At 39.1% G+C, this 13,258-nt stretch overlaps 1 protein-coding gene across 1 annotated transcript; it reads right to left on the bottom strand.

Moving 5' to 3' along the window:
- Nucleotides 1-33: 33 nt before the first annotated feature.
- Nucleotides 34-11,421, bottom strand: LOC117425150 (casein kinase II subunit alpha'-like). The gene is made up of 12 exons (XM_034041855.3): nucleotides 10,982-11,421; nucleotides 9,919-10,030; nucleotides 6,875-6,976; nucleotides 5,981-6,031; nucleotides 5,466-5,525; nucleotides 5,075-5,158; nucleotides 3,521-3,631; nucleotides 2,706-2,807; nucleotides 2,347-2,447; nucleotides 1,710-1,858; nucleotides 1,286-1,370; nucleotides 34-536 (listed from the first exon to the last, which is right to left on the bottom strand). The coding sequence occupies exons 1-11, from the start codon at nucleotides 11,083-11,085 to the stop codon at nucleotides 1,294-1,296; spliced, it is 1,053 nt and encodes a 350-aa protein (XP_033897746.1). The 5' UTR covers nucleotides 11,086-11,421; the 3' UTR covers nucleotides 34-536; nucleotides 1,286-1,293.
- Nucleotides 11,422-13,258: the final 1,837 nt, after the last annotated feature.

Raw genomic sequence — 13,258 nt, 5'->3', positions numbered from 1 at the left:
ATAAACGAAGCAAGCAAACCACAGACACCAATATAATTCTAAATAAAAATCATATACGTTTATTATTATTATTATTATAACATCGTCCGAGAGCAAAATGAGGTCCACCATGCCACTTCAATCGCTACTACAGTTTGAAGACATCTGAACAGTGTTTGTGGGGCAATTCAGGGATATTTAAAAAGGACAAATTTAAGGTGGAGGGAAAGGGGGAGAAGGGATTGGGGCTGGGGAGAGTCACATTCACCAACTCATTTCTTATTTCATTCTCCATGCTGTTTATTTCCAAGGGGTAAGGTGTGTGGGGAGGGGTGGAGGAGAGGGTCACTATTTTGAACTGGACACAAATTGGCTTTATGTTAAGTGTTTGCTGTTCAGTGAGAGCAGCACTGCAACATTGCAACAGTGTAGCGCGGCTGGCCCTTGGATCGAATGACAAGCCATCCCTTTTATTCTTGTGTTTGTTTATCCGGCCGCTGTACACTTGCGAAGTTTCTGCCACGGGGGGGGAAGTAGTGAGGTAACAAATGTAGGTCCTGAAAAAAGAAAATATTTATGTTACACAAAAAGTCAGTTATGGCGTCCTGCCTTTCAGACCTCCTCGTTTGGCTCGGGTCTCTCAAATTTGTCAGCTTGCAGCAGAAAAATCATGCCTTGACCGTCCCTTTGGGGAAGGACTATATTTAGGGTCATGGTTTCTGATAGTTTAATACAGAATAGTGATGGTGCTCCATGGAATGTTGACAAATGTACATTCCATGCAGGCGGATTAAAAACGATACACATGAATGCACTTCATTTATAGAGTGCAGAGAGTGAATGTCCCCAGGGCATAATTTAAGTGGAACGTCCTTATTAAACACTGCCCTCTAGTGGTTTTTAAAATGTGAATCTTATACCAGTCTTTGCAGTTACAACGTTAAGGCATTTGTATGAGAAAATAAACCGACCAAGAACAGTATCTGGACTTGATTTGGATAAGATAATGCGTTTTATTATTGATATTATATAGGCAGACTTAAGGCCCTTTTAAATGGGTGTCAGTTTCATTTCAGTGGATACTGAAGTGTGAGCTGTGCCAAGCGTTTAAAAGTTTCAATCTTTATGACTTTGGGTTTATCACAGCTGTACCGAGTTGATATATCCCTATAGAAGTAAATGAGGCAATGAAGAAATGTTTTGAAGGTTAGAGGCAGTCAACAATAATTCCACACAGAAATTCTGAGAGATGAAAGACAGTGACATGGCTGTGTGTGCAGACAGTGTGCGGATAACGTCTCCGTACCTGCAGTCTCACCGGGCAGCTGTCGACCCACTGGAGGCAAGATTGCTGTCAGAGTTGGACTGGGACTGATCTTTCAAAACTGGGTCTGGGGGAAGAAAAACACGTTTGAACAAGGTACTGCACATCAGTACATATTACCAGCCAAAATACAGATCACCGTGATGAACTTCAACAGTATGTTTAATAAACAGGTTAGGTATTCAACAGCAAAGTTATAAAACAGTTCGTCCACAAATAGTGCAGACCACCAGACATGAATTATTTAGTTATTTTTTTAAAGTGGAGAACAGACTATCTAACTCTTAATTCAGTAGTTATTCTACCCCTAATGGAAACTCCCTAAGCACTATGTCTGTAACCAACTACTTAAAAAGCATATGTTTCAACATCAACTTCCTCTGTGCCCAGATGGATATTGACTCACAGAAGAAGGGGTGCGCCATGGCCTCCTTGGCAGTCAGTCTCTGCTGATGGTCATAGCGAAGCAGCTTGTCCAGTAAATCCACAGCCTCAGGACTCACTAAGTGCTGGTTCTCTGACTGAATGAACTGCTCCCATCGCTTCCGAGTCTGCCTGGTCACAAGTGATGGGAGGGAGGGTCAAAAGGGGTACAAACTACACAGACATCCGGATGCTAGAAGCTCTTAAAGAGAATAAGATCTAAGGGTATTATAAAAATCTCCAGATTGACAAGGAACAGCTTTTTGCATTGTTAATATGACACTTTCAATTCATTTGTAATATGAATTGAAAGGTTAAGACACTTGAATCCACCTCAAACCTCAAAATTTATTTCAGTTGAACTTATATTTTTGGGGAATTCGATGTTTAACAAGCTTTACCAATTACAATCGAAAAGTAGCAAGCCTAACTATAACACTTTTATTTATTTTTTTTTTAGCTACTATTTCATTATCATTTTACATTATTTTTTAGTTATAGCTACTATTAACAGATATGATTTATGTTCATTAAGACATTTTTGTTATTGTTAAAGTTAACTAAAAAAACACTGCTAGATACACAATATCCATCACGGGTGGGATTCTGCAGATACTTACTGCCCCAGGAGGTCTTTAAAGCGGGGGTCCAGCTCTATATGATACTTCCGCAGGTACCCAAACAGCTCTTCTGTTCCCAGAACCTTGGCGATTCGGACCAACTGAAAGATACAGGCAGATATAGAAAACATCTTTAAATAAATGAGGCAGACTAGTACTAAAAAAATATCTATAATAATCTAAAACTGTACTTCAAAAACATTTTAAATTGTTCAGTTTCAGATTTCAATATTTTAGGATTAAAAGATGAAGTTTGTCTGTCCTGTTACTGTAGATTTTCAAGAGTGAGGTTATTGGGTCTAGATTAGATACACACACCTAATGCCATACTGTATACCTCCTAATCGTGTGGCTCTTACCTGGTCATAGTTGTCCTGACCATGGAAGAAGGGCTCCTTCTGAAAGATCATGCTGGCCAGCATGCACCCGAGACTCCACATGTCCAAGCTGTAATCGTACATCTAGGAGAACAAGCCACACACAGGAAAAGGTTAACTATTTTACAAACTGCTCCATGACAACTCATATATCAGAGGGGCCTTAATCACCCACTTCCATGCTTTCACAAGCATCTCTTCTGCTTCCTTCAGTCACACCACTTGCAACAGACACTTGGAGACAGCTTTGTCATTTTCACTCCATCCCAGATGTCACTTCCACCCACAAGCTTTCAAGACATTACTCAACCATCACCATATTTCTTATACATCACACTAGCCAGATCTTGGAAAAGTCTGTTGATAAAGCTGGCTTCCAAGCTATATGTGATGGTGGTAGTAAAGTTTGTAAGGGCTGATGACTGGGAGAAAGTTTGTATTAGTTATTAAGGAAAGGTAGCTTAGAAATTGGAGGCAGTGTGGCCTATTGGTTAAAAGCTCAGCAGATTAGTGGTTTCAGCTGAAGGATTCAAACAGTTTGTTGTGAGCTAGTGTTTAGAGTGGAGGCATATTGTGGCCTTTTGCCTAAAGATGCAGATAGTGAGACATAAATCCAGGACTTCTATTTTACTCACTGAATTTGGACAAGTTATATGCTCTCCATCTGAAAAGAATCCCAGATAAATCAGATGCTGCACCTTAGGTTGGAAATGCATTCTAGCTCAATTTGCCTCGATCATTCAGTACATAAGCATAGTGTAGAAGCTGTAGGTACAGTTAGATCCAGAAGGACTCACCTGGTAATCAACCAGCAGCTCTGGACCCTTGAAGTAGCGAGATGCCACCCTGACATTGTACTCCTGGGCTGGGTGATAGAACTCTGCCAGCCCCCAATCAATCAGCCGCAGCTGGAACACAGACACTATTTATTAAGACAGCTAACTCCTGAATCATTACAGCCAATTTTTCCACATAGCCACTGATAACAGTATTGGGTTTCCAAAGATACTACAGATTGAAAATGAATCCTACATAACTCCATGTTAACTGGTTTGGGAGATCCATCAAGTTCACTTCCTGCATTCAGTGTTTGGGTTAATGTATGATTTAATTGACAGCAATGAGCAGTCTACCTCCTCCCTCCATCACTCAGCAGTTGCTTCCAACAGCTCGTAGACCAACCAGTATTTTGTCTTCAGGGACACTTTTCAATTAATTAAAGGTACACAACACTGCTCCATCAAGAGCTCCCTATCCCTATTCAAAATCAGATAAATATTTATTTCAAGGTCAACTGAATGACAGCTAGGCCTACTGCAATGTAGCTTCTTTGCATCACAAGGTTAACACTAGAACCGCCATCCGGGTCAATTTGACCCATTTTGGATTTAAAATGTTATAATTACTCTTCCGTTGTAAATCGTATGTTTATGTCCGTTTTTGACTTTTCCTAAATATATGAATTAAATATCATGACAGCGTTTGATGGAAAAATGATAAAGTTCCACCTAGAACCGCCACGTGGGTCAATTTGACCCCTGCATTACAATATAGATCTTTTTTTTTTTTAATTTAACGCTAGATATACAATTTTTTTTGTAAATGCAGCAAACACACCTCCTCCTCCTATCACACATGTTTTTATTTTTCAAGCCTTTGATTGGAATACGGCAAAGCTGAACTCAGATGCATACAACAAACTGAAATGACAGGTAGCATAACAACTTATGTGTCTAATATGGAACGTATGTCATATATTCTTTTTTTATATTACTTTTAGAAAAAAAAAAGATTTCGGTTTCACAAGTTTGTATGTACCAGTTTACACAATAGAGTTCAATGGAACTGCGTCTGTGGTGCAGGCACAGAGCCAGCAGGCAGATGCATAGACTCCATAGAGTACAATGCATCCGTCATACTGGAAGTAGTGTTATATTTTCTTTTTATGTAGTATTAGAAACAATGATTTTAGTTTTACAGTTTTGTATGAACATATACCCGTTTACACCTGTAAACGTGCATATGTACATACCCGTTTCTTTTGAAATGTATATTTTATTACATTTTTTCACTGTTTGGAGTCGTACTGTATATGCGATAATTTTGAAAATAAATCCTTTTATGTTTAATTTACCATGTAAATATGGTGTTTCTGCAATTCAATTGTTAGATATGATGTTCATGAATTGTATCCTATAGTAGGTCTTTCATTTTCATAATGAAGCAGTTTAAAAATATATGGGTCAAAATGACCTACGTGGCGGTTCTAGTGTTAATGTGATTCATATCCTGAGAATCATTACAGTAACTTGAACCCCAGCCCCTGAACTTAAGACATTAGATATCTATACCTTTCTCATCTGGTGGTCGATCATCACATTGTGAGGCTTGACATCACGGTGCATGATCCCCATGCTGTGACAGTAATCAAGAGCCTGAAAATCAACGAACACTTAGTTCCGTTCCTGATAAACATGACGCTGTAGTTTACTGCTCATTACATTATAAGGAAATAAGCACTGGAGCACCTAACAATTGAGCATTTTAGTGTTCATTAAGGTATGGGGAAGGGCACTATATAGCTAGAAATGGTGTGTTTCAGTAATCATTAAATGTATAAGAAAGTATTAAAGCTATTAATAAAGCAATTTAGTGCTTATCTCATTAAGGTGCAGGCGATCAGCACGCATGTTAGTATAAGTTTTTAGATGGAGAGAGGGTTTTGCAAACTAGGTGGCTTACCTTAAGCAGCTCATACATGTAGAACCGTATATCAAAATCTGTTAGCTTCTGGTAAAGTTCCTAAAAATATATATATTTTTTTTTTAAAGAAAAAAAAGAAAATTAAAATTGTGGGTGGGGGCAGGGACAACTTTGGTGTAACAACCTGTGTTTGAAGGAGCTTTTGTGGCCATTATTGTTGTAGAAATAGCAATCTATAACTAGCCCCATCCGATTATTTCACCGTAACACAGCGAAAGTGCAGAGGCCATTGCAGTGCCACCTACAGGTCTCCAGAAAAGACTCAAGATTCAACTGGATACCTTTAAGTCCCTTTTAAAAGGTTAGGAACATACAGTACAGGAAATAAACAGATTCATTCTATCTCGGGTACATGTGAACATGGGTGAAACACTGGAAATCTCGGAGCAGCCCTCTGTGTATCTTCAGGACAGCTTCAGATTTGTATATGATTAGCGTCCAAATATTTTTTCAAATATTGTGGAAAGTAGATATACAGACAAGCCAGTACCTACCTTAAAATCAGTATTATTGATGTACTCAAAAACAAGGGCAGGGGTCCTGGACTGTAGAGTAATCAGAAAGACAATCAAAGGATGATAAAGGTTGCTATCCTGGATTTTTTCACATGCACAAATATTACTGTTTTCACATTAAATTATAGATTCTTTGCAATTTGACCTGCATTTATGTTACATAGGAAGACTAACCTATGCTGTAAAATCAATTTCTTACCGGTTAGCTCTAATAAGAATTATTGTGCTGATGTGTTAGTTCAGGATACTGATATGCGTATTTCAAATACAAGTCTATTGGTTAACTGTTGACTTCCTGGGCCATTTGCTAAATGCCACATGGTCTCTTGCAGAGGGAGTTTAAAGAACATAGCAGCAAAGAACATGACAGGTAAAAAAACAGATTTTACAAGCGTGGTGAGCACTTTATGGGTTTTTGCTACAGTTAAATCAATGCCTATGTTATAGTTTTTATCTTTATAGTTTTTGTTACAATATTTCAAATGTTTTGGTGTAAAAATAAACAAAAACAGCATAGGATCCCTTTTAACTGAAAACACATATATTCGATGTGCAATTTCCATTGTAACCTATGGGAAAATAGCCACAACATATATGATAGATCAATATTCTCAGGCTACAATCATACCAATTGTGTCAAGAGTTCTTGAAATCTAAGACACCAGCCTTAAAGTTGAATACATTTGAACTCAAGGTATTACTTACTTAACCTCCGATATGATTGTTCATGTAACTGGTATACAAGTACAGTATTACTATAAAACCCATGACATAAGAACCTAATTCAAGCCATATTTTACAATATTATTACCTGCCTCAATGCAAGGAAATGCTGCTGGTTCATCTGAGATCATGCGTTTTACATATACCTACCACAGGGTCCTTCACTGTATCCACCAGTCGGATGATATTGGTGCCGCCCCGCAAGTTCTCCAGGATCTTAATCTCTCGTTTTATCTTCTTCTTCTTTACTGGCTGGAGATGGGAGATAAGGATGGGCTTAACACAGAGTCCAGGAAACAGGAATTTGCATTTTTCATGGCAAGGACGGATTTAGTGTCTGGGAAAGGCCACAAGACTGACAGCGTTGCTGACTGGGACACATTTAGTACCTGGGAAAAAGGGATGCAAGCATTGAGATTTACTATTTACCTTTGGCTACGTGCAATACTGTATTACTAGAGATTTTTCAGTTGATGTAGTTCAATGGGCAGTACATAGCAAGAGCATTAGAAACAGTACAATGTAAAATGCTATGAAAACCTACAGCAACTGTTTGTATACCGTATTCCTTTGAATGTAAGAAGCAGCCCAAATTTCCCACCCTCAACTTGAGGAAAAAATTAAAAATAAAATAAATATGCATTTACAAATATTATTTATATGAGAAAAAAACGTTATGCATTACAGTTATGCGCTGCTTCTCATTTCCAGTCGTGATTACTCACACCTGTTTTTCTCCCTTTTTGTGAAAATATGGGGGTCTGATTAGAACTGAGCCTAATAACGAAACGCTGAAATTGTAAAATAATTCCTCAAGAAGGGAATGACGCTTTGTGACAGGAAGGGCCCTGTCGCTGGTTCAGCTGTGCTGCTGCTGTGGTAAACAGGAAGGCTTGCCCGCAGCAGAGCTGATTGGATCCTGATTGGCTGGGGGGCGTGTCCAGGGAGCCTACGTCCGTTTAAGAACGCAGCAGCGCCAGTTCGAGGCTGCTGCACCACGGCCATAGCTACACAGGCGGGTGCTGAGCGAAAGCTTGCTTTGTTTACATCGAAGAGGAGAGTGTCTGCTCTTCAGGATAACTACTAGGGAACCCTTCAACTGCCAGGCAGTCACACTGCTGTTTGTGTACTCAGGCAGTCACATCTTTTGTTGGCGATTTTAATACATGCGTCACTATACTGTACTCGAATTTAAGATGCAGGCCATTTTTGAGAAGAAAAAATTGATTTAAAAAGTCTTAAATTCGAAGGAATACGGTATATTATTTTTATGTGGAAATAAGATTTTTTTTTTTAATTTACCATGTAAACTTTGTAAATTTGCTGTATGTGTCTCCATTTTTTTTGCAGATTTTCAGTTTAAACATTGGATTTAAAAAAAATAATAAAGGACCACTTGTGAATGAAATGCAGTGCTTTGATTGGCTCTGATTATAAAACAATGCAAGCCACCCTTTGGCGAACAAACAGAATCGCTGACATGGCTGCCAGTCAAACAACAATCAACCCTAACTGCTGACATTGCTCATCTTAGAGTACCATATTATACTGCAAATACTGTATCTTAGAGTACCATATTATACTGCAAATACTGTATCTTAGAGTACCATATTATACTGCAAATACTGTATCTTAGAGTACCATATTATACTGCAAATACTGTATCTTAGAGTACCATATTATACTGCAAATACTGTATCTTAGAGTACCATATTATACTGCAAATACTGTATCTTAGAGTACCATATTATACTGCAAATACTGTATCTTAGAGTACCATATTATACTGCAAATACTGTATCTTAGAGTACCATATTATACTGCAAATACTGTATCTTAGAGTACCATATTATACTGCAAATACTGTATCTTAGAGTACCATATTATACTGCAAATACTGTATCTTAGAGTACCATATTATACTGCAAATACTGTATCTTAGAGTACAATATTATACTGCAAACACTGTATTTTTTGGGTTAAATCAGAAAGACACTAGTTAGCGATGGATGATGGTTTCCAAGAACAGATGGATTGCCGATAAATATTTTTGTTGGTAAAAAATACTATCAAAGAAAATGTAAGTACTGTAGTATCATATTATTGTGCTACCATAGTACCAAATGTAGGCACTTTACCCAGTAGGCTTGCAAAACATACTACCTATTATAAAGGGCTCAACAATATATGTTTTATTATACCAGCTGGGAATGAATATCCCTTACGGGAATGAAACTGACCAATCAGAAGCAAGGTTAACACCACTGATACAGGTCAAACACACGCCTCAAAACAAGTTAATCATGGACGATGAAAAGTTAATTCATGAGGTGCAATAGTGTCCATTATTATATGATTGCAAATTGAACGACTACAAAAGAAAGACAATGCCTGGGTGGCTTGCAGGTGGTGCATATGGCAGCACCGAGACATTTTATTTCCGATTATGCAAGTTGCATAGAAATAGGTTTATTAATAAGCAAAAACCAACCGCAGCATACATGCAGTCTACATATCCAGCATTTAAATGAAAAACGTGCACTTCTTCTGGCTTTTAAAAATGACACAAAAAAGGTCCCGCATTCACACAACTTGAACATGTGACATAATTTTAAGATACAGCTTTTTTTTGGTTTGTTTTTATGATAAATAACATTTTGTTCACTAAATTGTTCTGTGGCACAAATCCGTGACAAGAAGAAGGTCTTTACATACGCATAAAGTGAAGTTTTGTGGAGATTCACAAAACAAACGAAAATATTATTGAGGTCCTACTATTCTATACGTTGTAAAAACAAAGCCAGCTACACGTTTGTATTCTATGTGATACATCCCAACATTACCAAGCTCATACATAGTGTTGAAGATTATGAGCCATATTTATAAAGCATTTTCTCCCAAGTTCACCGGACTGTTTTTAAAAGGAAAAACTAAATAAAAGTAAATAATAATACAAGGTAAGTAGTGGCCTGTGCTTAATAACACAGATTATAATAATAATAATAATAATAATAATAATAATAATAATAATAATTCCCCAATTTAACCCAGCACATGCTGCCAGTTCAGGAAAGGGCACAAGCAAACTGGATATGTAGACACACTTCCTTCACCAGATGTCATCTTAGCAATCAATGGCCCATAATACCTTCAAGCAATGCCGAACAGGCTAGCAAACCAGAACGCCAGCTTACCTTGAGAATTTTTACCACCACTTTTTCATCGTTGGTGATGTTGACGGCCTCAAAGACCTCACTGTACTTCCCTCTGCCGAGTTTCCGAACCAACTGGTAGTCGTCCTGGTTACTGGGAGCAAGAGATTAATTAGCGTGGACACCTTTAATGCCGGTAGATTACGTTTAATAAGTAATTAACAGCAACGTAATCAAGTAGATCAAACTAAAAGTCATATTCAGAAACAACCCCTGAGTGGTATTGTTCACCTAAGTGTGCTCTTTCAATATGAAAAATCATTAACTTGGCACACTTGACTAAGAACACTCAATGGCTGTTTGTGAATGGCCGTTTAGACTCTCCACTCCATTACTTTGGAGAAAAATAAATAAATCTTACTCCAGGTATTATGGTAGCTCTACCTGTTATGTACCAAAGTGAAATACTTTGAAGCAGTTACAGAAAAACAGTTACACTTAATACTCCTTTGCAACTTAAAAACAAAAACACAAGGAAAACATTCAACTGAAAAATTTCTAAAATTAACCAGTGGAAGTCATTTAATTTGATTTAATTTGTAAAAGTTAGTAATGTAACTGTTAAGATCCCTATATCTTCAAAAGGCTGTCACAAACATACTGCTAATAGGAATGTTGTTTGACAGCCACACCTCTTCCACCACACCGCTACTAATATTTACCAAATACAAAACCAATCCAGAAGTCACTTTACTATAGCAACAGCAACACAAGCTTTAAATCATTGTGATCTGCAAACACTCAGTAGTGTGAATTAAGATTACTTTACAAAACAAAATTGTTCTCGTCAGTGTGTGCCCACTCCCATTACTGCATTTTCCACTGATCATGTCTTGAATGCTTTTACCTCTTCAGCGCACTTATACTAAAGGTGTTTTTAATGTAGTAAACAAATAATATCTGAAAATGTTTGACGTTTTGTAGGTAGGCAAGAACAATAAAGTCACATTATTCAGCATTACAATTGTCCATTTTTTTACCAGTTAATATTTCCACATATTTTGTCTGACTCAAAAAAATAAAAAAAAATAAAAAAATTAATTACCTCCAGTTGGGGACGTGAGTCTCATAATCCCAATATTCCCTGCTCTTCAGAGTGTTCACATCAGCGTACACCCGAGACTTGCTACCGGCCGCCGGGCCGGGCATGGCGGGCGAAGGTGTTGAAGAGGCCCGGGCTGGACTAGGCTCGCCTGCCAAAGGTGTCTTCCAACCGGGAGCTGGAAACGAGGCACGACGATTTGATGCCGGGGTTGGTACTGCACTGTAGGAACTGGGCTTGCTGTCGGCAGGTACCGGCTCAAAAGGGAGGAGGGAAACGCTGCCTGTCTGAGCGGCGAATGCGCTCAGCGGGCGGGGAACAGGACTCGGTGTCCCGAGTCTGAGGGCTAACCCAAGCGGGGATCCAAGCTTCAAGACCCGGGCTGCGGGGAGTAGGGGGGGGCGCCAGTGTAGGTCGGGGGCGGGTGAGATGGTGGAGGTGGTTTACTCCAAAGGCGAGTGTGGTAGTATACCCGGATCGGGCAGTTACAGACTGGGATCGCAGGATAAGGGGCTGTGAAAAGATCTCAGGCTAAACCGCCTCTAGGACCGCAAGTCGCTAATCCAGGGAATGTAAATCCCAAATAAAACCCCCCGGAGACGGGCCCTGGGAGATGCAAAATGGATCGTCAGGAGTAGGGGGTGGTGCTGCTGCTGACGATAACCGGCTTTCCAATCCAACACAACTATAATAGTAATAGGGAATCGCTGTGATCCGAGTCCTGTGATCAGGGGAGACAGATGGATGTCCCACCTCTGTGAAGCGCTGCTCTGCACCCCATGCATTAACAAACGGCCGCCGCTGGAGTTTGAATCCACCAGGAGCAACCGGGCAAAGCAGTCCGGAGGTCGGATTCGGGGATGGGTTTGAGAACCCCCGGTCCGTACCGCAGGGAACGGGATTGCGGCAGAAACACCCGGAAACAATCTGGGGGGAGGGGTACGGAGAACGGTAGAGCTGCTGGGGCCAGCAAAGAAACTGAGCGGCAACGATCACAAAGCACCTTTGGACGTCACAGCGCTATCTGCTGGACCGGAGGAGTATCGGCACAACAGGAATTCAGCGCCAGTGAAGATTAGCAGTCTGTATTTAGAAGAGACGTTTTGAAATCGTTTACCTAAAGCATATTGACTACTAAATTTTCCAGTTTTTGTCAAGTAAAACAGAATGTCCTGCTCAGCCTACTGACATATTTGTATGATAGCAATAGCAACGTGTACTCTGCAGGTTACAATGAGGAACATACACAGCAGTTTTGTTCTAACTTCGTGTTGTGGTACAATGGCAGACAATGGCAACTTAATGTATAATATAGAAACACGGAATAGTTCGTCGATATATATATTATATTTCTAACGATACATTAAACTAAATGTTTGGGACAAACTTAAGTGCTGAAAAAAATAATGCATTTAAAATGAACTCCAGTTAACAGTAAAAAGAATCATCAGATAAACACAAGAACAAACACAGGCCCAAATCCTAAAATGAATAAATAAGAGGACCGGGACGGGGCTAAGTTGATAAGTTAAAGGCTGAGTGCATGACATGTGACCCCTGTGGTGTCCCACCAGCTGACAGCTGTTGTCTGTTTTAGTGCAGACAGGTGGATTTGTGACTGAAGCTCATTGAGGCCTAGCCATCTGTCAACCCATACTGTATGTAATCGCTAACATTTCTGCCCTTATTAAACGCAAAACATACCAGCAGAAGTCTTCAATCTGTGGATCTGTACTGGTTAAATGAGACCATAAAGAAATAAACAAAAGTTAAATGTGGGTGGGAAATTCCTACTTGACTAGCTTTCCTAAGCTACTGTATATAATCATGCAATCAGACCGAATCAAATAAAAAAAAAAGGTTACAAGATACAGTGTGACAGTTAAAGTAAGTCTACATTAGAACATAATAAAATACAGAAATATATAGCCTAATAGATGCAGTGCAGCAAGGTAGCAGAAACATTCTAAAGATAGTTCAGCCACATAGATATATATAGGCAGCAGAATGGAATTTAGAAATGAGTAAGCATCAGGAGTATACAATAGACGTGGCTGTTGCAAACAGATTAGCTTTCTAACCTCAATAATGGGACCTCAAACTTGGAGTTAATGATGAGGTGGAATATTTGGCATTACACAGCAATGGTTCCTTCTGGTTCCTATATATTATTAAAGGTAATTAGTTTTCTTTTTTTTCATCCATCAACTGTGGCATATTAATTGGAATCTGAAATCTGCAACTCAAACCAATATCTTAGCCCTTTCCCTGGAGTTTGTA

This window comes from Acipenser ruthenus, chromosome 20 (genome assembly GCF_902713425.1).
Source record: "Acipenser ruthenus chromosome 20, fAciRut3.2 maternal haplotype, whole genome shotgun sequence".
Classification (NCBI taxonomy): Eukaryota; Metazoa; Chordata; class Actinopteri; order Acipenseriformes; family Acipenseridae; genus Acipenser; species Acipenser ruthenus.
The sequence above is the reverse complement of the archived record's forward strand: the minus strand, read 5'-3'. Positions and strand labels throughout refer to the sequence as shown.

Excerpts from the sequence above, each read along its gene's own strand:
- LOC117425150 (XM_034041855.3), bottom strand. The coding sequence starts at position 11,085 with ATGCCCGGCCCGGCGGCCGGTAGCAAGTCTCGGGTGTACGCTGATGTG. Across the intron at positions 10,031-10,981 it reads ACTCACGTCCCCAACTGGAG|TAACCAGGACGACTACCAGT; the intron begins GTAATTAATTTT and ends TCTTGCTCCCAG. Across the intron at positions 3,632-5,074 it reads TCGACCACCAGATGAGAAAG|CTGCGGCTGATTGATTGGGG; the intron begins GTATAGATATCT and ends TCTGTGTTCCAG.